This window comes from Equus asinus, chromosome 24 (genome assembly GCF_041296235.1).
Source record: "Equus asinus isolate D_3611 breed Donkey chromosome 24, EquAss-T2T_v2, whole genome shotgun sequence".
Lineage (NCBI taxonomy): Eukaryota > Metazoa > Chordata > Mammalia > Perissodactyla > Equidae > Equus > Equus asinus.
The window spans coordinates 55,764,845-55,792,271 of NC_091813.1; the positions used below are offsets into that span (position 1 = coordinate 55,764,845).

Here is a 27,427-nt window from a genome sequence, read left to right on the forward strand (position 1 = left end):
TGGTTTCACTGGTGAATTCTACCAAACATTTAAAGAAGAGTTAATGCCAGTCCTTCTCAGACTCTTAGAAAAATTGAAGAAGAGAGGACACTTCCCAATTCATTTTAACAGGCCAGCATTAACCCTGATGTCAAAGCCAGGTAAGGACACTAAAAGAAAAGAAAATTATGGACTAATTTCTCTGATGAATAAAGACGTAAAAATTTTTAACAAAATATTAGCAAACCGAATTCAACAACACATTACAAGGATTATAGAAACATGACCAAATGCAATCTATTCTTGGGATGCAAGGATGGTTCAATATACACAAACCAATAAATGTGATAATTGAATGAAAGATAAAAATCATATGACCATCTCAACAGATGTAGAAAAAGCATTTCAAAGAATACAACATCCTTTCATGATAAAAACCCTCAACAAATTGGGTATAAAAGAAACACACCTTAACAAAATAAAGGCCATATATAATAAACCCACAGCTAATACACTCAACGGTGAAAGAGTAAAAGCTTTTCCTCTACAATCAGGAAGAAGACAAGGGTGCCCACTCTTGCCACTCTCACTCAACCTAGTACTGGAAATCCTAGCTAGAGCAATTAGAAGTAAGACCGAGAAATTAAAAGCATCCAAACCAGAAAGGAAAAAGTCTAACTGTCATCATTTGCAGATAATATGATGTTATATATAGAAAATCCTAAAGACAACCAAAAAAACTGTTGGAACAAATTAATAAACTGACTAAAGCTGCAGGATATAAAATCAACATACAGAAATCAGTTGCATTTCTAAACACTAACAACGAAATATCCAAAAAAGAAAGAAAGAAAACTATTCCCTTCACAATAGCATCAAAAACAATAAAACACTTAGGAATAAATTTAGCCAAGGAAGTGAAAGATCTGCACAATGAAAACTACAAGACTTTGATAAAAGAAATTGAAAAAGATAACAGACAAATGGAAAGATATCCTCTGTGCATGGATCTGAAGAATTAATATTGTTAAAATGTACATACTACCCAAAGTTATCTATAAATTCAAAGCAATCCCTTTGAATTCACAGAAATAGAAAAAAACACCCTAAAGTGTGTTATGAAATCACAAAAGACCCCAAATAGCCAAAGGAATAATGAGAAAGCAGAAAAAGCTGGAGGCATCACACTTACTGATTTCAAACTATAGTACAAAGCTATAACAATTAAAACAGTATGGTACTGGCATAAAAAAAAAAAATACATAGACCAACGGAACAGAATAAAGTGCCTAGAAATAAATCTTTGCACATACAATGAACTAAGATTTGACAAAGAAGTCAAGAACACTCAATGGGAAAAGGACAGCCTCTTTAACAAACAATGCTCAGTAAACTAAACAACCATACGCAGAAAAATGAAATTGGACTCCTATCTTACTTTACATTACTCACAAAAATTAACTCCAAATGGATTAAAGACTTAAATTTAAGACCTGATGCTGTAAAAGATATTAGGAACTTACTGATATTAGGAAGAAAAAAACAGAGATGAAGCTCCTTGCCCCTGGTCTTGGCAAAGAGTTTTAGATGAGACACGAAAAGCACAGCAACAGAAGTAAAATCAAACAAGTGAGGTTACATCAAACTGAGAAAGGTTCTGCACAGCAATGGGAACCATTAACAAACTAAAAAGGCAGCCTACCAAATAGGAGAAAATATCTGCAAAACAAATATTGGGTAAAGGGTTAATAGACAATATATATAAAGAACTCATATACTCAATAACAAAAAAACAAACCATCCTATTAAAAAACAGGCAGAGGAACTAAATAGATATTTTTCCAAAAAAAGACTTAGAAATGGCCAAGAAGTATATGAAAAGATACTCAATATCACTAATCATCAGGGAAATGTAAATCAAAACCATTATGAGATATCACCTCACACCTATTAGAATGGCTATTATCAAGAAGAAATACTAAGTGATGGCGAGGATGTGGAGAAAAGGGAACGCTTGTGCACCGCTGGTGGGAATGTAAACTAGTTCAACCATTATGGAAAACAGTAAGAAGCTTCCTCAAAAAATTAAAAATAGAACTACCATATGATCCAGCCAACTCCACTTCTAGGCATCTAGCCAAAGGAAATGATACTGGAAAGATATCTGCACTCTCATGCTCATTGCAGCATTATTCACAATAAGCAAGATAGGAAAACAACCTAAGTGTCCATCAACAGACCAACGGATAAAGAAATTGTAGTATACAAACACAATGGCATATTATACAGCCATGAAAAAGGAAACCCTACCATTTGCAACAACACGGATGGACCTTGAGGACATTATGCTAAGTGAGATAAACCAGAAAGAGAAAGACAAATGCTGTATGATATCACTTATATGTGCAATCTGAAAAAGTTAAACTCATAAAAACAGAGAACAGAATGGTGGTTACCAGGGTCTGGGGAGAGGGGGAACTAGGAGATGTTACTTAAGGGTACAGATTTGAGATCAGTAAATAAATATGTCCTGGAGATCATGTACAGCATAGTGAGTATCAGCATCAATACTGTATTATAGACTTTAAAGTTGCTAGAGACCGGATCTTAATTGTTCTCACCACAAAAAAGAAATAATAATTATATGACATGGTAGAGGTATTAGCAACACTGTGATGATAATCATATTGCAATATATAAACATAAGAAATCAACGCTTTGTACACCACAAACCTACACAATGTTATATGTCAATTATGTCTCAATTAAAAAAACACATCAAGATGCTTGTAAGAGTGCTATGTGCATGCTACTTTGAGAAGAGTTTTATCTTAGAGAATGGCCGTGACAGCCATTTTTCAATGCATTTTGAGAAGTGTTTCAAAACACATTTACTAAAGATGGTTATAAGAGTGCTACAAAAATGACTAAGGGAACAAAATAAAATAGAATCAATCTGTCACAGCACATTTCTTCCTTAATATTTATATTTCACTTGCTCATTCTTCCTTTCTTTGGGAGCACGTGCTAATAAATGAGGCAATAATAGATACTAAAAAAAAATTCCTTTAATTTACGGGGGGAAAAAACCTCACGGAGATATAATTTAAAACATTCAAAATGAGTACCAGAAGTGGTGGTCTATATTAATAAAAGGGACCCTGAAGTTTCTTTTTAGGTTGTCCAGTACAACCAGCCATTTGGGAAATCACTCAATCACCCTGTTTATGAATCAAGTTTTTCATTTTGCTTGTCCTGTAGGTCTAAGGAACTGAGTTCAGTTTTATGTAGTGAGACTGGTGTACCAAAAGCTAGGAGAAGAAGGGAGGAATAAGCTCCTCATTATTAGTTACAGATGTGGTAGATCCTTTTTTTAGGATGAAAATATAAAACACTATGCGTCAGAGATTATACCAATAAATGACCCGAGGCATTTCTGAAATCTGACATTCTCTAGTAGGGATGGATTTTCTTATCTCGTCATTCATGAGTAACAAAATAATTCTGTAAATTGTGTAAATTTATTCTACTTTAACGTTTCTTCAGATAGACTCAATATTCCTGAGAAAGAAGCTACCCCGACTTTGAGATTGCCGTTTATTCAAAACCTTACCCATTGTGCACTGCAGCTCTGGGATCACTGCTGCTCTTCACTTTGATCATGAGGAGAGAGAGGAGAAGATAGAACATAGCCAAGCCAAAGCACAAACGGTACACAGCTTTATAGCCAACCAGAATATTACATGGGACGACACCCTTCTCATTCTCACAAAATCCAGGAATCTAGAAAAACAACACAAGAGTTTGTGATCTAGAATTCTTTCGAGTAAAAATGTGAAAATTCTGTGTAATGAAACAGTTCGAGTAAAGGTTTAGAAAATTGAAGTTTGCTTTACAATTTATAAATGCTAAATACATAATCAAGGTAAGTCTGGAACATTTCCATCAGATAGAGTTCACTCTTTTTTTACTTTATGTGAGCCCATGATAAACTACAAATGCCAGTCCTAAACTGGATGCTTCTGATTGACTTGGAGACTTAGTCTACATTTATTTATTTATTTATTTTATTTTTTTCCTTTTTCTCCCCAGAGCCCCCCGGTACGCAGTTGTATATTCTTTGCTGTGGGTCCTTCTAGTTGTGGCATGTGGGATGCTGCCTCAGCATGGTTTGATGAACAGTGCCATGTCCGCGCCCAGGATTCGAACCAACAAAACCCTGGGCCGCCTGCAGCGGAGCGCGCGAACTTAACCACTCGGCCACGGGGCCAGCCCCTTATTCCACATTTTTTAAAACTTGCATTTTACTGTGAAATATTGAATTATCTGTATAAGAGAAAAATACAATCAATAAATGTTTGAAGAATTATAAGGTAATTAAGTCAGTTTCTAAATACTAAAGAGAACAATAATGGCTTTTCAGAGCCAATGCTACTTAAATTCATTTTCAGTTTTCGTCCTTTTATTCTGCAAGTGTTGTTTCTGATAATTAATGGATTTGGATTAACAGCATAATAGCTGGCAGTGATTTTATTTTTTAACTTAGAATCTTGAAAAAAAGTGATAACCATTTCAGAAAGTCACACTGGAATTAGAATACAAAAAAATATTTTTAAGTGAAATAAATAGGAGTAGTCATCAGAACTATATACACTATTCATATGTATGAGAATGAATTATTTCCTCTAGAAAACATTAAAGCAAACCAGCATGCCAACATGTAACTGTTAATTTGTGCCTTTAAAACTAAGAACTTAAAAATTACTTTTAAGCTAATGAAGGTGCTACTTCCTTTTGCTGGTTCCTACAGTCTCAAGCTCACTTAAATCCTACCTTCCTGACCCAGTTTAAACCTTATGGCAATAAATACCTACCCATACTCCTTTGCAACGTGTACTCAGTAGACCCTTAATTACCCCACTTCCTTATGTAAGAGCAGCACACCACCTGGCCAATTCCCATCATTAAGCTAATTCAATCATCTGCATTAGTCAGGTTAAGCTACTACATTAACAACCCCCAAATATCAGTGGCTTAAAAGACCAAAGGTATATTTCTTGCTCATGTACATGTACATAATTGGTCCTGAGTCATCAACTCAGGAATCCAGGCTGTGGGAGAAGCCACCATCTCAAATGATGTACAGGTTTTGACAGAAAAGAAAGATCTTGCCTCAGCAAGTAGAGGCTGATAGGTATCACTTCCACTCACAACTCCTCGACCAGTACTATGGACACAGCCCTGCACATCACAAGCACTCAAGGAAATGCAAATCTTTGATGACCCTCAGAAAGCAGAGAAGCAGAAATATTTGGTGATAAGAACTAACACCCACCAACTAAACTACTCATAACCACAGTCAACTGGACCCATGACAAAACCATATAAACATCTCTTGGAAGGTATTTTCCTTATACTCAGGACATGAATAACACTGACTGAGCATCTATATGTGTCAGGTACAATGCTAGTGACTTTCACAATCATAATAATCTCATTTCCCAAACTTTCATTATTTTTCCTTACCCCACAGCTGACCCCAAGCAGATAACTTTTAAAAGGGATGTTATCTAACATAAATATTCTCTCACCCTCATATTTCCTATTGTCATTCATCTTGCCCTGGAGAAGCCTCTGAGATTCTGACATTCACCTGGCTAGACTTACTTATTTCCTCTTATTACCATAGCACATTTTCTGTACCACCATCAGAGAAGTTAACAAACTGCCTTATACTGCCTGTCTTTCCTAAAAGACTATAAACTACTAAAATTAGGATTACCTTACTTTGTACTTTATTGTTTCCAATACACAAAAATAAGTTTTATGCATACACATACTGTATATATTTTAGTTAATCAATTAAAAAAAAGACTAACCTTATTCAGTTGTTCTTCCATTCCTGGTATCAACATAACACAAGCAACACACACTCCAACAAGCAAGAAAAGTGCATAGATCAACCTAGTTACAGTGGAGTTGTTTCCACTAGGACAGCATCGGCACAGCAGACACGGGGCACTGCCACACAAACATGGTATCTGGGAAAAAAAATATTAAAAATCAGTATGGTTTAAAATGATACAATGAAAATTTATGTTCTATCCACTCAAAAAAGAAAAAGGACTGAAATTAATTACCAAGAGACAAAAGGTTATTTGGTTCACATATATCATCTATAAACTATAAAACTTAATTTCTGAGTAAAGATGGAACAAAGTCAAACATAAAGTACTTGCCCTCTCTATCAAGCAAAATGAATAAAATCAGTTAAAACAACAAAGGGGAAAAAAAGCAGCAGCAGCAACCAAAGTTTAGCTAAAAAAAGCAATAAAATATTCGTAATTACAGGCCCATCTCCAGCTCCTGCCCTTTAGCCCCCAGAAATCAGAGTGGTGAATTCACAAAATTCTGAGAATTCTCAAACACTCCAAAGGAGGAAGAGAAGGGAACTGGAATCCTTATCTTTTCCCTCTTCTGACTTGATGGTAGCGATAAAGTGAAAATTACTACTAAAATTAGGCAAAACAGGATAAGTAAACAACCAGGGCTAGCTAACTTTCTCCAGTGTAACTCCCCATTAAACTACAGTTTACCCAAGGGGGACAGGACACTTCCCTGATCAGAAGAGGTGAACCCTGGTAAGGGCATTTCACAATATCTCAGAAAGACAGTGTAAGTATTCTCATGAAGACTGACCAGAACCTGAGCTGGGCTCCACCACACCATCAGACTGCAGGAAGTGAGACAGATTAGGACATTCTGGCCCTCTAACCACAGCTCTAGGGGAAAGGAGTCTCAGATACCATGGGAAGAGAATATTGTAAAGGCCAGACACACTACAGCAATTAACAAAAGGTAGGGACAGAGATGCATATTTTAAGCTTCAGTAAGATAAAAATAAACGTCACGGCAACTACACAAACATATTCTAACAAAAAATAAAAATAAATAAGCATACCCCCTCAGAAAAAAAAAAAGAAATTTGAAGAATCCATTCTGAAATAAAACAACTCAGTTAGAAAAGGAAATTCCCTACAAGTGCTTCATTCTGGTTATAGAAAAATGACAAAAAGCAAATAAAAAGGAGAGATCAAAAATGAAATGGGAAAGAACAGACCAAGATGGAAAGGAGACTGCAAGACTAAATAAGGAAAGAACTGAGAAGCAAAAAAATGTTAAAGAATAATTAACTATCAAGAAACAAAAGAGACACAGCTGAAAACAAAATCATTGATGGAAAAAAACTTGGGAAAATTACCACAAATTCAGGCCAAGGTGGATTAACAGTGACCAGACTTACCTTACTGCCTTAGTCAATGGGGGAAAAAAAAAATAAAACAACAGTTTTACAGACAATTAAGAACAGGCAATGCAGGACAGTCATTTCTGGGAGAAGGAAACAATGTGAGCTCAATGATTGGCCCATCTTTCTCCTTGGGGAGAGTCTCGGTGCAGGCAGGGGAATCCAGGCAGAGGTCAGTAGTCTACCTGGGTTAAGGAGACAGAGTAGGGAGTTCAGGGAAGTGAAGGCAGCTAGAATTCACAGGGCAGGATCCTGGAGAAAAGAAAGCTGAACGGAGTAAGCTCTGGAGATCTGCAGAGGCTTCAACTTGAGTCTTTAGCAGAGCAGTGATCAGTGCATGTATCTGAATAAATTACCCAAGGGGTGGGGAGGAGTTGGGATTCCCACCAACCAGAGTAGAAAAATCTTGTAAATATATGAGGCATTGAATAGAGTTATAAAGCTATTACTCAGTACTGGGGGAAAAAAAAAATCAGCCATAAGACTAAAGGCCACTCCAGTCTCCCTTAACAAAGCCTAAAAGCAAACATCAAAACAGATCAAATTCTCTTCAAGTTACTCACCTATATCCAATAAGAAAGCCCAAGAACATTTCTTTAAAATGCCAAGTATATTCAGCACAAATCAAGGTAAAATTTACATGGGCTGACATTTAATAAAAAATCTGGGGGCCAGCCCTGTGGCCTGGTGATTAATTTGGCCTGCTCCACTTCCGCAGCCCGGGTTCAGTTCCCAGGTGAGGACCTAAACCATTCGGTGATGGCCATGCTGTGGCAGTGACCCACATACAAAATAGAGGAAGACTGGCACAGATGTTAGCTCAGGGACAATCTTCCTCAAGCAAAAAGAGGAAGATTGGCAACAGATGTTAGGTCAGGGCAAATCTTCCTCAGGAAAAAACCAAAAAAGTGTAGGCATGCAAAGCAGGAAAAAACAATATATAATGAGGAGAAAAAAAATGAATCAAAACCAACCTGGAAATAACACAGATGACTAAATTCAATGATAAATTATGGCACTGAAATATTATTGTAACTACACTTCATATGCTGAAAGAGGTAGAGGAAAACATGAGCATATTAAGAAGAGACATGGAAATCACTTAAAAGATACATATCAAACTTGTTGAGATAAAAAATAAATATATGAACTAAAAAAATACTGAGAAGACACTGCAGGAAAGAATAATGAATCTGAAGACGTAGCAAAAGAAATGAGTGAAAAACTAGTGTAAAAATGAACAGAGGATCAGTGGTGTGAGTCAACTTCAAGCAGCCTAATAAAGTGAAATTGTAACTCCTAAAGGAGAGGAGAGACAGGAGAGTCTTTTTGGGGAAATACTGTTCCCAATGTTCCCAAACTTAAATAGAACCATAAACTCCCAGATCCAAGAAGCTCAATGAAACCCTAGTGGAATAAACATGATGAAAACTACACCAACTCACATCATAATCAAATTCCTTAAAAACAATGATAAACAGAAAAATCTTAAAAGCAGGCAGTAAAATAAAGGCACATTATATACAGAGGAACAAAGAAAGACATCAGACTTCTTGTAAGAAATATTCCAAGTCAAAAGTCAGTACTGAACAAAGAAACTGTAAACATAGAACTATATACTCAGCAAAAGTATCTTTCAAAAGTTCAGGCAAAATAAAGACATTTTCAGACACAGAAAAGACAAAAGAATCCTAAACTAGCAGACGTAAACTATGAGAAACGTTGAAGGAAATCCATCAAGCAGAAGTTATGCCAGACACAAATCTGGATCTACACAAAAGGAATGAAAAACAAAAATGGTAAATGTATATGCTTTTTCTTATATAAAAGTTACTTTAAAAAATAATTATCCTTTTAAAGCAAAAATAATAGCAATGTATTGTTGAGGTTTATAACAAAGGTAGAAGTAAAATGTATGACAATTGCAAACAGGCTGCAAGAGCAAACATTCAATTATAACACTGTAAGGTTCTTAAACTAAAAATAAAGTGGTATGATACAACATGAAGGTAAATTGTAATAAGTTAAAGACGCATACTATAAATTGAAGTGACATAAAAAAGTGAAACAAAGAAGTATAGCTAGTAAGCCAAAGGAGATAAAACAGAATACTAAGAAATGGCCAATTAATCCAAAATATGGCAAAAAACTAGGGAAAGGGACAATGAACAGATAGGACAAACAGAAAACAAAATGAAAATGGTAGATTTAAGACTAAACATAATTAATAATCACAATAAATGTAAATGGTCTAAACACTCCCAAATAAAAGGCAGAGATTGTCACACTGGATAAAAAAATAAGATTCAACTCTCTTCTCTAAAAGAAACCCACTTAAATATAAAGACAAATAGATTAAAAGCAAAAGAATGAAAAAATATATACCATGCTATAGCAGTATCAGACAAAACGCATTTCAAAGCAAAGAATCTTAACATAATTAAGGACGGTCATTTCATAACAGAAAGTGTACATACAAGGAGATACAGGATATTCATGGAGGAGCTAAACAATCCTAAATGTTTCTGCATCTAGTAAGAGGACTTCAAAATACATGAAGGATAAATTAATAAAACTGAAAAGAGAACAAACAAATCCACATTTATGTTCTCTTGTTAGCTGAAATATGAGAACAAAAATCAGTAAGGATAAAGAAAACAAAGACTTTCAAAAGCTGTGCCTAATTGAAATTTAGGGAACACGTCATTTAACCAGAGCAGAGTACAAATTATTTTCAAGAGTACACAGAACACAACCAAAACAGACAATATTCTTGGCCATAAAACAAATCTCAAATATCAACAGGTAAAAAATGATTCAAATCATACAACATGTATTCTTGGCCCACAATGGAATTCAATTAGAAATCAGTAACAGAAAGACATCTCAGAACTAAATAACATACTTCTAATTAACCCACAGGCAGAAGATATCAAAAAAAGAAATCAAACAGAATGAAAATAAACCACCACATGTGTGAAATGCACATAAAGTAGTATTTAAAGGAAATTTTACAGTATTAAATGGCTATATTAGACAAGAATAAAGGTTTCAAATTGATGACCTAAGCTTACACCTTAAAAAACTATTATATGAACAAATTAAACCAAAATAGGCAGAATAAAGAAAATAATAAAGTAAAGAAATCAATGAAACAGAAAAACAAGAAAATCAGTGAAAGCAGTCTTAGAAGACGATTACAACTGAAAAACCTAGAGTCAGCCTGATCAGGATAAAAATGAGCAGGAGAGCAAGAGTGAATACACAAATCATCAATATCAGAAATGAGAGAGAAGATATTACTACAGATTCTACAAGCATTAAAGAATTATATGGGGAAAGTAAGAGCAATTTTATTCAATAGCTTAGATAAAACAAACTCCATGACAAACTCAAACTACTAGAAGTCATTCAATAAGAAATACATAAGATGGATAGCCTGATCTCTATTAAAGAAATTAAATTTGCAATTAAAAACCTTCCAAGGCACAGATAGCTTCACTGGTGAATTCTATTACAAGTTTAAGGAATAAATCACACCACTTCTATACGAACTCTTCTAGACAACTCAAACCACTGCAGAAATCTTTCTGGTTGGCCAGAATCACTGATACTAAATCCAAACACATTATAAGAAACAACAGACCAATATCCTTCATAAATATAAACAAAAAAATTCTTAATATCTTGTCAAGTCAAAATCAACAACATTAAAAGTATACAAAGACTTCTAGTTTCTGTTTCCCCATGTAAGGAGCTTAGAACTCCATCCTAACAACAAGTAAAAAGTCAAAAAGACTAAAAATTCAACAACTCTTCTAGGATCTATAAGAGAGATGAGAACACAGGGTAAATCTGCCCCGAAGATTGGAGAGACAGAAAAGCAAACACAGGGAGTCCAGGTTTCCAAAGAAAAGAATCACAAGTGGAACCAGTGCCCAGGTAGGATAACCTGAACTGTAATTGAAGAATTGCTGGAGGTTCACTGTGGACAAGTCTGAGATTGAAAAATTCCAGTGAAACCCAGTCATAAAGAGGCCCCCCAAATTTTGTAAACTCTACCTCTAGGAGTTCAACCAGTTTCTCACAGCAAACCTACGAGAAAAATTCCCTCATGCTTCCTGCAGCTGTGGGGAAAAGGAACCACTTTAAAACATACAAGGGCCAGGCCCAGTGGCCTACTGGTTAAGTTCAGTACACTCCACTTTGGTGGCCTAGGTTTTGGCTCCTGAGCGCAGACCTACACCACTTGTCTGTCAGTGGCCATGCTGTGGTGGCAGCTCACATACAAAAAAAGGAAGACTGGCAGCAGATGTTAGCTCAGGGTGAATCTTCCTCAGCAAAAATCAAAAATAAAATATACCAGAGCATTCTGTTCTTAACCAAGTCTGCTCTCAGAAGAAAGCAGTTAACCAGAACCTAATCTGCTGGGCTATTATCAGAGCCTAAATAACTCAGGGGAAGGGAAATACTCAACTCCAGCCCACTCTAGCCATCCTCTCCCACCTAAGGGGGGAGAAAAAGACAGAGAAAAGTTGTAAAATCCAGAGCCCAGAAGCATAGGATTGCTAAAATACTAAGACCTAATCACAGGACTACGGAACACTTTTACTTCCTCCATACCTCACCACATGATCAAAAGCCAACTGAGGGCAGTTTCTTTTACTGGGTAAATCATGTCCAACTACCAAGAAAAACTTACAAGGTATGCCAAAAGGCAAAAAACACAATTTGAAGAGAGAGAGCAAGCATCAAAACCAGGCATGGCAGGGATGCTGGACTTCTCAAACTGAGTATTTAAAACAACTATGATTAATATGCTAAGGACTCTAACTGACAAAGCAGACGGCATGCAAGAACGCATGGGCAATGTAAGCACAGAGATGGAAATCCTAAGAAAGAACCAAAAAGAAATGCTAGAGATAAAAAACACTAACAGAAATGAAGAATGTCTTTGATGGGCTTATTAACAGACAGGATATGGCTGAGGAAAAATATCTCTGAGCCTGAGGATCTCAATAGAAATCTCCCAAACTGAAAAGCAAAGAGAGCAAAGACTGAAAAAAAAAATAGAAGAGAACACCTAAAGACTGTGGAACAACCACAAAAGGCGTAATATAATGGGAATACCAGAAGGAGAAGAAAAGGGAACAGAAAAAATAATAGAATTTTCCCCAATTAATGTCAGAGATATATACCCCCCCATGCGTATATATATCTCCTACACCTAGTCATATTATTTTCAAACTACAGAAAATCAAAGATAAACAAAAAGTCCTGAAAGAAGCAAGAGGAAAAGGTATATTACCTACAGAGAACAAAGATAAGAATTATATCCAACTTCTCAAAAACCATGCAAGAAGAGAAACTAGTAAAATATTTAAAGTGTTGAGATTAAAAAACCCCCACCAACCTAGAGTTCCCTACTCTGCAAATTATCCCTCAAAGTAAGGAGAGGGGCTGGCCCAGTGGCACAGTGGTTAAGTTTGCACGTTCCGATTCAGCAGCCCGGGGTTCACTGGTTTGGATCCCGGGTGCGGACATGGCACCGCTTGGCACACCATGCTGTGTGGTAGGCATCTCACATATAAAGTAGAGGAAGATGGGCATGGATGTCAGCTCAGGGCCAGTCTTCCTCAGCAAAATGAGAAGGATTGGCAGCGGTTAGCTCAGGGCTAATCGTCCTCAAAAAAAAAGGGAGAAATAAAGACTTTCTCAAATAAAAATTGAGGGAATTTGTTGCCAAATTGTAGATCTGCCTTGGAAAGAAATATTAAAGGAAGTTCTTTAGAGACAAGGAAAACAATACAGATCAGAAACTCAGATCTGCATATAAAAAGAAACAGCAACGGAGAAGGAATAAGTGAAGGTAAAATTAAAAATGTTTTACTCTTAAATGATCTAACAGATCACAGCTTGTTCAAAATCATAAGAGCAAAATGGTATTCTACTATGTATGCATACACATGTATCTTATGAGTATATACATGCTTATATAGATATGTAAATGAAATGAATGACAGTAATGACACAAGGGACAGGAGGGAAGAATTAAGATTATTTTGTTATTATAAGGTACTCACACTACCCATGAAGTGGTTTACTGTTATAGTAAAGTATATAGTCTTATAGTGAAGTGTACAGAGAAGTACTAGTGTTATCTGAAAATGGTTTAGTTCTAAACGTATACTGCAAATTCTAAGGTGCTGTAGATTGAACGTCTGTGTCATTCCAAAGATCACACATTGAAAATCTAATGCACAAGGTGATATTAGGAGGTGGGGCCTTTGGGAGGTGATTAGGTCAAGAGGACAGAGCCCTCATGAATGGGATTAGTGCCTTTATAAAAGAGGCCCTAGAAAGATCCCTCACCCCTTCTACCAGGTAAGGACACAGCAACAAGTTAGCAGTCTGCAACCTGAAAGAGGGCCTTGACTAGACACAGAAGACGACCATGTGGGCACCTTCATTTCAGACTGCCAGCCTCCAGAACTGGAAGAAATAAATGTCTGTTGTTTATATGCCACCCAGTCTGTGGTATTTCGTTAGAGCAGTCCAAATGGACAAATACATAGGGGGACCATTAAAGAAGGATAACTGATTTGCTAAGAAAGGAAAGAAAATGGAATCATATAAAATGCTCAACTAAAATCACAAAAGGCAAAAAATAGTGGAAGACAAAAATAGGAACAAAGAACAAGGGCAACAAATAGAAAACAGTAACAAATACGGTAAATATTAATCCCACTCTATCAATAATCACTTTGAATATTAATAGTCTAAATACACCAATTAAAAGAGATCACCAGAGTGGATCAAAAAAGACAACCCAATTAGTTGGTGTCTACAAGAAATCCACTTTAAATATAAGATACATACAGAATAAAAGTAAATAGATGGAGAAAAATATACCATGCTAACAATAATCGAAAGGAAGCAAGAGTAGCTGTATCAATTCCAGACAGAGCAGACTTCCAAGCAACGAAAGTTATCAGGGATAAAGAATGACATCGCATAATGATAAAAGGGTCAACTATCCAAAAAGACATAATCCTTGACACACATGCAACTAACAACGGAGTGTCAAACTATGTAAAGCAAAAACTGATAGAACTCCAAGGAGAAAGAGATGAATCCACTATCACAGCTGGAGACTTCAACACCCCTCTATCAGAAATGACAGATTGAGCAGGCAGAAAATCAGTAAGGACATAACTGAACTCAACAATACCATCAATTAAATGGGTATAATAGATATCTATAGACCACTTTGTCCAACAACTACAGAATATACATTCTTCTCAAGTTCACATGGAACATTCACTAATACAGACCACATTGTGGACCATAAACTACATCTTAAAAAATTTTAAAAAGTAGAAATCACACACAGTCTGCTCTCAGGCCACAATGGAATTAAACTAGAAATCAATAACAAAAAGATAACACGAAAATCCCCAAATACTTGGAGATTAAACAACACACTTCTAAATAAACACAGGGGTCAAAGAAGAAATCTCGAGAGAAATTTTAAAATATTTTGAACTAAATGAAAATGAATACACAACTTATCAAAATTTGTGCAATGCAATGAAAGCAGTGCTTCGAGGGAAATTTATAGCATTGAATGCATTTACCAGAAAAGAAGATCTAAAACCAATTATGTAAGTTTCCACATTAGGAAACTAGAAAAACAAAAGCAAATTAAATCCAAAGTAAACAGAAGAAATAAAAACTAGAGCAGAAATCAAAGAAATTGAAAACAGGAAATAGAGAAAAATCAGTGAAACAAAAAGCTGGTTATTTGAAAAGATCAATAAAATTGACAAGCCTCTAGCCAGGCTAATTAATAAAAAAGAGACAGGACAGAAATTACTAATATCAGAAATAAAAGAGCTGATATCACAAGTCCTACAGACATTAAAAGAATAATAAAGGAATACTATGAACAACTCTATGCCCACAAATGTAATAACCTAGAAGAAATGGACCAATTCCTTGGAAGACACAAGCTGCCCAAAATCACACATTTCAACAATATGAGCAGGCCAAAGAAAGTGAATCAATAATTAATAACCTTCCAAAACAGAAAGCACCAGGCCAAGATGGGCTCACTGGTAAATTCTACTAAACATTTAAGGAAAAATTATATTCTCCACAATCTCTACAATCTCTTTCAGAGGACAAAAGCAGAGGGAGTACTTCCTAACTCATTCTTTGAGACCAGTATTACTCTAAATACAAACCCAGATAAAGACATTACAAGAAATGAAAACTACACATCATCTCTCATTAACACAGATGCATAAATCCTCAAAAAAAATTAGCAAATCAAACTCAACAATGCATAAAAACAACTATATACCATGATCAAGTGGGATTTACCCCAGGTATGCATGGTTGGTTCAACATTTGAAAATCAATTAATGTGATCCCTCAAATCAACAGGCTAAAACAGAAAAACTACACAATCACATCAGTAGATGTAGAAAATGCAGTTGATAAAATCCAACACTCATTCATGATAAAAACTCTCACTAACCTAGGAATAGAAGGAAACTTCCTCAACTTGATAAAGAATATCAACAAAATACCTACAATTAACATCATACTTAATGGTGAGAAACTTGAAGCTTTCCCACTAAAACCAGGTACAAGGCAAGGATGTTCCCTCTCACTATTCCTTTTCAACACTGTACTGGAAGTTCTGCCTAACGCAATTAGACAAGAAAAGGAATAAAAAGCATACAGACTGAAAAGTGAAAAATAAACCTGTCTTTGTTTGCAGATGACATTATCATCTATGTAGAAAATCCAAAAGAACAGACCAAAAAAACTGGAATAAGTGATTATAGCAAGCTTGCAGGACACAAGATTAATATATTAAAGTCAATTGCTTTCCTACATACCAGCAATGAAAAAGCAGAATTTGAAATTAAAATCACATTATCATTTACGTTAGCATCCAAAAAAATACTTAAGTATAAATCTAACAAAGTTCATACAAGGTTGATATGAGGAACACTACAAAATTCTGATGAGCAAAATCAAAGAACTAAATAGATGGACAGACAGCGCATGCTCCTGGGTTAGGAAGACTCAATACTGTCAAGATGTCAGTTCCTAAACCTGATCTATAGGTTCAACACAATCCCAGTCAAAATCCTAGCAAGTTACGGTGTGGATATTGGCAAAGTGATCCTAAAGTTTATATGGAGAAACCAAAGATCCAGAATAGCCAACACAATAGAGAACAAAGTTGGAGGATTGACACTATCTGACTTCAAGACTTAACATAAAACTACAGCAGTAATCAAGACAGTGTGGAACTGGCAAAAGAACAGACAAATAGATCAATGGAACAGAATAGAGCACCCAGAAATAGACCTGCAAAAATACAGTCAACTGATCTTTGACAAAGGTGCAAAGGCAATTCAATGGAGCAAAGATAAGTCTTTTCAACAAATGGTGCTGGAACAACTGAACATCTACAGGCAAAAACATGAATCTAGACAAAGATCGCATACTCTTCCCAAAAAGTAACTCAAAACGTATCTTAGACCTAAATGTAAATCACAAAACCATAAAACTCCTAGAAGATAACATAGGAGAAAATCTAAATGACCTTGGGTTGTGACAATGGCTTATTAGATACAACATCAAAGGCATGATTCATGAAAGATATAATCAATAAGCTAGTCTTCATTAAAATTAAAGAATTCAGGGCCAGCCCCATGGCTAAGTAGTTAAGTTCATGTGCTCCACTTCAGCGGCCCCGGGTTCACCAGCTCGGGGCATGGACATAGCGCCCCTCATCAGGCCATGCTGTGGCAGCATCCCACACAGAACCAGAATGACTTACAACTAGGATATACAACTATGTACTGGGGCTTTGGGGAGGGAAAAAAAAAGAAGAAGATTGGCAACAGATATGAGCTCAGGGCCAATCCTCCTCACACACTCACACACACACACACACCCCAATCTTACACACACACACACACAAAGCATTGGCTCTGGAGCCAAAAAAATAATAAAAAAAAATTAAGAAATTCTGCTAGGCAAAGGCCAATGTCAAGAGAATGAGAAGACAGGTCACAGATCATGTGAAAATATTTGCAAAAGACACATGTGATAAAGGACTGTTATCTCAACCATACAAAGAACACTTAAAACTCAACAATAAGAAAACCTGATTAAAAAATGAGCCAAAGACCTTAACAGACATCTCACCAAATTAGACACACAGATGGCAAATGAGCATATGAAAAGATGCTCCACATCACATCATGTGCATATGAGAAATGAATATGAGAGCAACAATGAGATACTACTACACACCAATTAGAGCGGACAAATCTGGAACACTGACAATGACAAATGCTGATTAGTATGTGGAACAGTAACTCTCACTGATTGCTGGTGGGAATTCAAAATAGTACAAGCACTTTGGAAGACAGTTTGGCAGTTTCTTACAAAACTAAATGTACTCTTACCATATGATCCAGCAACTGCACTGCTCAGTATTTACCCAAAGGTTGAAAATTTATGTCTACACAAAAATCTGCATATGGATGTTTAGAGCAGCTTTACTCATAACTGCCCAAACTTGGAAGCAACCAAGATGTCTTTCAGTAGGTTAATGGACAAATAAACAGTGGTACATCCAGACAATGGAATATTTTTCAGCGCTAAAAAGGAAGGAGCCATGAAAAGACATGGAGGAACCTTAAATGAATACTACTAAATGAAAGAAGCCAATCTGAAAAGGCTACACGCTGTATGATTCCAACTGTATGACGTTCTGGAAAAGGCAAAACTATGGAGACGGTAAAAAGACCAGGGGTGGGGAGTGGGTGGAAGGGTGAATAGGCAAGGCAGAGAGGATTTTTACGGCATGTAAACTATTCTGCATGCTACTATAATGGTGGATACTTGTCATTATACATTTGTCCAAACGCACAGACTGTCCAACACCAAGAGTGAACTCCAATGTAAACTACAGACTTTGGGTGATTATGATGTGTGAATGCAGGCTCATTAATTTTAACAAATGTACCACTCTCATGGGGGATACTGATAATGGGGGAGACTATGCATGTTTAGGGGCAGGAGGTATATAGGAAATCTCTGTATCTTCCTTTCAATTTTTCTCTGAACCGAAAACTACTCTAAAAAACGTCTTTAAAAAAACTATATAAAAACAATAACACATTGTGATGACGTGGAGTTTAATCAGGGAAAGCAAGGCTGGTTAACCTTTTGAAAATCAACCAGTACAATTCACCATATTAACAGACTAAAGAAAAAATCACTATGGTCATCTCAACAGAAGCAGAAAAATCACCTGACAAAATTCATTAGCCATTCATGATAAAAAACAAACACACTTTCTTCAAACAAGGAATAGAATACCCTCAATTTGACAAGGGGAATTTACAAAACATCTATAGCTGCCAACATACTTCATCTTCAAAGTCTAAATGATTTCCTCTATGATCCAAAACAAGGAAGAACATTTGCCCTTGCCCCTTGTATTCAACTTCACACTGGAGGTCCTAGCCAATATAACAAGGCAAGAAAAAAAAGAAAAGGTATATACATTGGAAAGGAAAAAATAAAACTGCCTCCATTCACACATAATTTTCTACATTAAAAATCCCAAAGAACTTACAAAATGCTCCTAGAACTGTAAGTGAGTTTAATAAGGTCAGAGGATGCAAGGTGAATATACATGTATCAATCATACTCCTGCATACTAGAAATAAATAACTGGAAACTGAAATTAAACAAACAAAAAAGAAATACTTAGGTATAAATCTAACAAAATATATATTAGATCCCAAATGATGAAAATTAGAAAACACTGATGAAAAAACTCAAAGACCTAAATAAATGGTAAGATATACTGGGCTCAGATTAGAAGACTCAATATTGTTAAGATCTCAGTGCTTTCCAAACTGATCTATAGATTCAACGAAATTCCAATCACAATCCCATTGGGAATGTGGGGAGAAAGACCAGCTGCTTCTTTAATTTATATGGAAAGGCAAAGGAAATAGAATAGTCCAAAGAATTCTGAAAAAGAACAAAGTCAGAAGACTCATACTACCTGATGTCAAGACTAACTTTTAAAGAGACAGTAATCAAAATACAGTGGTTTAGGGGCGGAGCCAGTGGCACAGCAGTTAAGTTCGTACGTTCCGCTTCTCAGCGGCCCAGGGTTCACTTGTTTGGATCCCGGGTGAGGACATGGCATCGCTTGGCACGCCATGCTGCGGTAGGCGTCCCACATATAAAGTAGAGGAAGATGGGCACGGATGTTAGCTCAGGGCCAGGCTTCCTCAGCAAAAAGAGGAGGATTGGCAGTAGTGAGCTCAGGGCTAATCTTCCTCAAAAGGAAAAAAAAAAAAACGGTGCTTTAGGCAAAAGTATGAACACATAAATGGAACAAAACAGAATTCAGAAAGACTTACACAAATATGGTAAAGGGATTTTTGATAAAATTGCCAAAGCAAATCAATATAGAATAATCTTTTTAACAAACAGCTCTGAAATAACTAGATATCCATATTTAAAAAAAATAAACTTTAAACCAGAATTGAACTATATATCAAAATTAACTTAAAAAGTGCACAGAAAAAGGAAATTGATAAATTGAGCCTCACCAAAATTAAGAATTTCTGCTCTTTGAAAGACACCATGAAAACAATGAAAAGACAGACCACAGACTTGAAGAAAATATCTGCTAATCAGATATCAGATAAATCATTCGTATCCAGAATACGTAAGGAATTTTCAAAACTTAATAAGAAAACCACCAAAATTAAAAATGGGCAAAACATTTGAACAGACACTTTAAGGAAGAAAATACACAAATGGCAAATAAGCACATGAAAAAGTCTTTAACGTCATTTGTTATTAGGGAATGCAAACTAAAACCATAATGATAAACCACTACACACATATTAGTATGGCTAAAATAAAAAAACTGGTAACACCAAGTACTGACAAGAATGCAGAACAATTAGAACTTACTTTCTTTGCTGGTGAGAATGAAAAATGGTACAGCCATCTTGGAAATCAGTTTGGCAACTTCTAAGTCAAACGTACGCTTACCATATGACTCAGCAACTCCACTGCTAGATATTTACATAAGCAAATAAGAACTTATAGTCACACAAAAAACCTTAATAGAATGCTTACAGCTACTTTATCAACAAAATCTGTAAATGACCCTCAACCGGTGAATGGATAAACTGTGGTACATCCAAGCAATGGACTACTATGCAATAGAGAGAGAGAAGCTACTAATACACACAACAATATGAATGAATCTCAAATGAATTATATGAAGTAAAAGAATCCAGACTCAAAAGGCTATACGCTGTATGATTCACTTTATACGACATTCTGGAAAGGCAGAACTCTGAAGACAGAAAAAACAGAGGTTGCCAAGGATTAGGACAGCAGAATTTTTTAAGGTGGTAACTGTTCTGTAGCAGTTACACAACTACATGATTTGTCAAAACTCACAGAACTGTATACTACAAAGCATGAATTCTATGTAAATTATATCAACTAAACAAATGACAAAAATGAATATAGAAAAAATAATATGGAAAGAAAACAAAGACAACATAAGATGAAGGTAACTGGTGTCCTTAAAATACAGAATCCTCTAAATAAAACACACAAAACAGAACATTCAAAGACATAATATAAGAAAAGCTTCCTTAGATGAAGAAATGAATTTGTATTTTCAAAAGAACACTATTTTCCAGAAGAAAGAAAAAGTGACAAAAGATTTAGTCAGACATATTTGGTCAGTTAACTTCAAAGATATGTAAAAACTCTTCAGATACCCAGGCAGAAGAAAAAAGTCAATTGCACATGTGAGGAGATGTGCTGGGAGGGGTTAGGTGGAAGACAGAATACAATCCACAGAAACACAAAGTTCTGAAGGAAATGGGTATACTATTACAGCAGTCCACAATGTCTCTCAAGAATACAACAGACATTTTTAAATGTGAAAGAATTCAGGGATTTCAGCATCCATCAGTCCTTTTTGAAAAATCTATTAGATGACAAAATTTGGTCAATTAGGAGATGACATTAAGATAAAAATCCTGGAGAAGCCATGATAAAAAGGAATGCTTAGAGGTTTGAATCCACTCAAGCGCAGAGCAGTGGTTCTCAAACTGTAGCCTGCATCAGAATCACCTGAAGAGTTTATTAACACACAATGCTGGGCCCTAGTCAGTGGTCTCTGGTATGCTGATGTTACTGGGTCCAGGGGAACACACTTTAAGAATGATTAGTTTAGTTCTAAGACTAAACAACCGTGGGAATTATGGTATAAAACATAATGGCCACATATTAAAAAATAATACAAAGCGATTCTAGTTTAAGATGGCGGACTGAACAAACTATATGAACTTACCCATGCTCCCCTCAGAAATACCAATAAACTGAAAAAGAACGGGATTTTTTAAAGAAGCAACTAATTTAGAAGGTCAAAAAAAACCAGGAGAATAAATCCGGAAAAAATATAATAACTCACTCAACAGGCCTAGAAAATTGAATTACAAACCATCAAAGGAAAAACTCAAGAAGTAATAAAATTTACAGCAGAATCCCCAAATGGATCAGGAATTGGTGGCACCAGGTGCCTCCATAAGTAAGGCTGAAGGTAGATGTGAAAACAGGATTGGCCGAATGTCTCTTTAAAGTGCAGTTAAGACTCCCAGATTTCATTCCACTTCTGGATAAACCCTGGCGCTACTGTAATTTGGGCTGAATAATCCTCTGCTGTCGGGGGCTGTCCTGTGCATTGTAGAATGTTTAGCAGTATCCCTGGACTCTACCCACTAGATGCTATTAGCACCCCTTTCCTCAAGTGGTGACAATTAAAAATGTCTGCAGACATTGTCAAACACCCCTTCAAGGGCAAAAACAGTGAGAACCACTGCTGTAGAAACGTCTCCTTAGAGGAATCGTTTTAGGTAACTCCTGATGAAAAAAAATCTTCACTCAACATTCAACAATTCCTTTACTTTTTTTGTTAAATTCAGAAAAAATTAGATTTAATGGTTTAAAAATACATGGTTAGCATGATATCATTCCTAAAAAAAGTATTTTTGTCTATTCATTTACCCATTTCTATGTATGCACTCAGAGAAAAGGAATGTTAGCGGTGGTGGAATTTTTTTGTGACATTTTAACTTTGTACTCTGAATGCTCGACTACTCACAGCAACTACGAATCGCGTACAAAAACAAGTCATTGTACTAAAAAATAAAAAATCTAGCAGAGGCTGACACAAAATAGACAGTAATTACCAGCTCTTTCTTTTTAACTACTTAACTATATTAAATATCTCGGGGGCAAAAAATGATAGCTATTGTATACAAGGTCCAATCATTTAAAAATCAGTTCTAGTCACTAACACCATTGTTGAGGCTGGGGTGAAGAAAAGCACTTAAGTAAGCATAAATTGCTGGTACTGTGGTAGTTATGGGATTAAGTGGGAGGTCCACAGATGTTTATGATAGTATTTAAAGCAATTGCAAATCAAAGAGACAGCCATTCGTGAACCAAAGATTAGGATCAATCTAATTCTAGGCTACTTAGCAAAAGATAATTCAAAATGAAATAAAACATTTAACACTCCAATCTCTACACAGTAGCAGTATATGCAATTTTTCTTTTATACTTTTTCCATAGTTCAGAAATTTTCTACAGTTGTTTTACAAATTAGAAAAAACTTCTACAAAAATTGACGAAGCCTGAACAAACTTAAGCAAAAAATGTGGTTTGTTTTAATTCTGGCTTAACTGATCTAATTCAATAACTTGAATACTTCTGAAACTTTGAATAAATTTTAATTTGTCAAAACCTCTAAGTAAATGAGCATATTGACTGTTAAGACTGTGGAACAAATGGATTTGTGTATCTCAAGGCAAATTCCCTTTCAAGTGCTATAGAACTACACTAAAATTGAACAATTCAGGAACAGAGAGACAGAGGCACCAGGAAGGAAAAGGAAAAAGATGACCAGAACTGCATCCCATAGAATGAATTCCTAGACTGGCTACAATAATCTAGAATTGTGAAGAACAACTTAGGCCAATCAGCTTCTCTACCTGGCCAAGAGATCTAATCATTGGAAGAAAGGAAACTGCCTCCTTGTTACTATCTTTCCAATATACCTGGATATTAACAATGACTGAAAGGCAGTCAATTTTATTACAGTTTTCTAGTCAATGAAGGTGAAGAACTAAGTAAGGAAAAGCACTAATAGGAATATAATTTTCCCTACATTGCTCACTAAAGCTATTTTCTTTCTGACTTAAAACAGATAAAGAAAAAAATCCTTAAAACTTTTCTTTTTTACTATAATTGTCCTTGAAGCAAAAAAGGTTGCTCATCACTGATTTGAAAATGAGACCAAAATGGAAAACACGTATTCCTCCTTTTAAATCTTTACTATGTACAAAGAACATGACCACTCGCAAAGCGGAGAAAATCTGACTTTACAAATCGAATTACACCACATCTTCCCCAAAAAAGAATGAAAACAATCTCAAAATAATCATTTATTATTTTGTAATATATTTTACTTATGTTAAATATGCCTCCTTTATATATAAAACAGTCAAGACTCTCAAATAGATTTTCTAATTTCTAATTGAGATAAAAAATATACCAGGTTTCCAAGCCCAACGACAAGAAGGATAATCAAGAAAATTACCTGGATTGGAGTAACAACCTTCACTTTATTAAAAATTAACATTTACCATTCAAGCCACATCTAGAACTTTTATTTATTTTTTTTTAAGGAAGATTAGCCCTGAGCTAACATCTGTCACCAAGCCTCCTCTTTTTCGCTGAGGAAGATTGACTCTGAGCTAATATACGTGCCTATCTTCCTCTACTTTATACGTGGGATGCTTGCCACAGCATGGCTTGATAAGCGGTGTGTAGGTCTGCATCCGGGATCTGAACCAGTGAACCCCGGCCACTGAAGCCCAACTGAGAACTTAAACCGCTGCGCCACCAGGCCAGCCGGAAGAACTTTTTGAAAAGAGGCCAGGTATGCAAACTAATGAAAATGCTGGCTAATGTATATAATGGAGTCAGACAAGCAATTGTTAGAGGGGGAATTCAGAAAACATGGATCAAAGAAATACGATTTGAACACAAAATTCTCGCCCTAAATTACAAATATCTACGTTAATCTTGATGTCAATCTCTTTTGGGGGGGGGAGAGTGATTTTCTTAAAATGAAGTTTATTTGTACCACTTAAACCGAGAAAACTTGACACTACGATGAAAAATGGCTTCACTCTAACGCTATCTAATCAAAATGCAACGGACACCTAAACATGAAATTTCAAATTACACAAGCATGCTTTATATCAAAAGACAAGATATTTCATACCACGGAACTGACCAGCTTTTCCAAATACATAAATTATTACTTGGGAAGTAATTTCCTCATACCATTAAGGTCGAGGACCCAGTCGCAGAGCTACGACTATTTATTTCAAAACGGTACTTTTACATCCATATTACTGCCAGGCTGTCCCAAATAGCGGGCACTTCTCGATTGTAGTCTGCGCGACAGAACAAAGAGGCCGACATGCCTCCAGGGATGAGAGTGCTGCAATCTGAGGTCGATGCGAGGAGAAGGGGTCCTCCACAGAAGAAAGGGGACTAAGACCTCTGTAGAGATGGCCTAGGCAGATACAAGAAAAAAACAACAAAAAAGGGCCTGGCAGAATGGGGAGCCGCTTTCACGAACGACGGGTGGGGAGGCAGACCAGCTCTCTTCTTCACTTCTCCGAGCCAGGTCATCTTCCCATTTACACTGCTCCTCACGGCCACCCCGGTCAGCTGTTTACAAAACCCAGGGCTCCGAAGCTGAGTCAGAGTGACCACAAGAGACAGGGAGAAAATGGGGAAGGAAGACACTCCCCGTTGGGTGGGGTACCACCTTCCCGGGGGTCTCACCCAGCCCCACTCGCGTCCCTTTCCCTTCTGCTCCCACGCTAGCACCCCTAATGCCGCCAAAGAACCACCTTACCCAGCTCGCCATGGAGCACAGCCCCAGGACGCTCCCCATCTCCACAACGTCGCAGAAGCTGCGGACGCCAACAAGATGGAGACAGCTCCTCTCTTGCCTTTCGGGGCTTATTTACTATCTGCGAGCCACTTCCGGCGCAGAGCCCACCCCGCCCCTCAGCTTTGCGTCACTTCCTTCGAGGCCTGGGTGGGCTGGGATGGAGAGGGCGTCGCGCTGAAATTGCGCATGCGCATCCCTGGAACCCGAAGTTGGCTTGTTCCGAGCCGCGTATTTCAATATCGCGCGCGGAAACCAGCTGGCTGATGCAGTGCTTGCCAGAGTTTGCCAAATTAAGAAAACGGTGTGAGAAAAACCCCCCTTTGCTTACTATTTACTTGAATTTGAGTATTAGTAGAGGATAGAGCTGAGGTGGTAGTTGGTGTTTTGTCCTCTGTCAGAGGAACCTCTCTTGCTGCTCTTGGGGAATTGCTTTCTCTATCTCGATTCGTTTTCCCACTTTTGCTTCTCTTTTTCTCGCCTAAATTCTCAGTTTATTCCTGCAGCCCACTAACTGGGACAGGTTTTATTGGGCTATTTCTATTCGTTTGGGTGCTTCCAGTTCTTTTTATCACTTCAGTTTGCTGTTGACACTCACTTAATTTCTTGTCCTATTAAGATGCTACAAGAAGGTGGCATATTCAAAAATTTTCAGTTAGATTAAAAGACATACTGATTATAAAAACTCAAACATTATTGGTTTTTATTGAATGTCACGAGCTGTTGACAGATTTGGAACCCTTGTTTGTTAGGTGATAATGGACGTCTCCAGGAAATGTATTCACGCAAAAGTTCTGTTTTTTGCTTTTATATTGATTGGTCCCTGAAGATATTCTTGGAGAAGAGTTTGGCACACAGAAATAACTAAAACTTGAAATACTCCTTGTAATAATAATAAGAAAGTGTTATAAAGTCTGCGACAATTGGATGGGTGAAGGAGAGGGAACACCTAGGAATCTGGGAGAGCTGTGGCCATAAATTGATAGGTAGTAAAAAGGAAGGAATTGAACTGGATGAAAGATAATGAGTTTAGTTTGGACATGTTGAACTCAAGTGCCATCCCTCAGCACTTGAAAATGTAAGCTTAAAAACCAAGAATTAATGAGAAACAAAATTTAAAGTAATTTACCTTGCAGCTATAGTTGAAGATAGAGGATTGAGGGAGATAACCAGAGAGAAACGTTTTGGTGTTACAAGAGGCCTTAATATGGAACCAAAAAAAAATTAACCCTGGAAGAATTATCAGGTGGGGAGAAACTGTTGACTTAGTTTTCACCTTTTCACTTTGTTTGTTAATGTCATCTCCACACACCCCTCCTTCCAAGTTGTGCATTTTAAATTCTGCTTTCAGTATAAAGGTATATGAAAATACCTTTGGTAAGCTACTTGACTCCTCAGAATCTCAGTATCCTCATTAGTACTATATCAACCCAAAAAGAGTTGTGAGGGTTAAATAATATCACATGGTCTTATAAATGATAGCACCATGTGTAGCATATTGTAGACAATCAATACAAGCTAGTTTCTTTCCATTTTTTTCTACCAAGACTAACTAGCTTCTGTGACTTTCCAACCTAGAATACACACAGCGTATACCCAAAGGGATACTTCAATTTCTCAGGTAATTTCCCCAGGTTATCTAACATTTCCTGGTCTGTATTCTTGGGGAGGATAAGGTATTGTGACCCTAGCATGGAAGCTTACTTCCCAGACTCCTTGATACTTTTGTGGATGAAGCCCAGATAGCGTTTACTCTTAACTGATCATCTAAAGATCTATTCACTTGCAACTTCTGATCTGGGAGCTGTGTCTTTTCCTCAGGCAGGCCTGGAGTAATTTATCTGAGATCAACTTACAGATCCAATAATAGAATAATATTTTCACTATAGGGATCATAGCTTCTTTACAACAAGTTTGTTTCATCAAAAGCCTTGGGAAGACATTTTGGGGAATCTGCAATTATGGGAGATCAGAAGACGATCTACCAAATCCAGTTAAGAAGGAGTGGAGAGCTTGTA

The 27,427-nt window shown here is 36.5% G+C and overlaps 1 protein-coding gene across 1 annotated transcript in view; it reads right to left on the reverse strand.

Moving 5' to 3' along the window:
* SERINC1 (serine incorporator 1) overlaps positions 1 to 25,544 on the reverse strand; it is a 38,962-nt gene extending 13,418 nt beyond the window's left edge. The window contains exons 1-3 of the mRNA XM_014859487.3: positions 25,374 to 25,544; positions 5,859 to 6,020; positions 3,593 to 3,762 (exon numbers count right to left, since the gene is read on the reverse strand). Of these exons, the coding sequence (XP_014714973.1) occupies positions 3,593 to 3,762; positions 5,859 to 6,020; positions 25,374 to 25,412 (371 nt within the window). The 5' untranslated portion in view covers positions 25,413 to 25,544. The remainder of the gene's footprint in view (positions 1 to 3,592; positions 3,763 to 5,858; positions 6,021 to 25,373) is intronic.
* Positions 25,545 to 27,427: the final 1,883 nt, after the last annotated feature.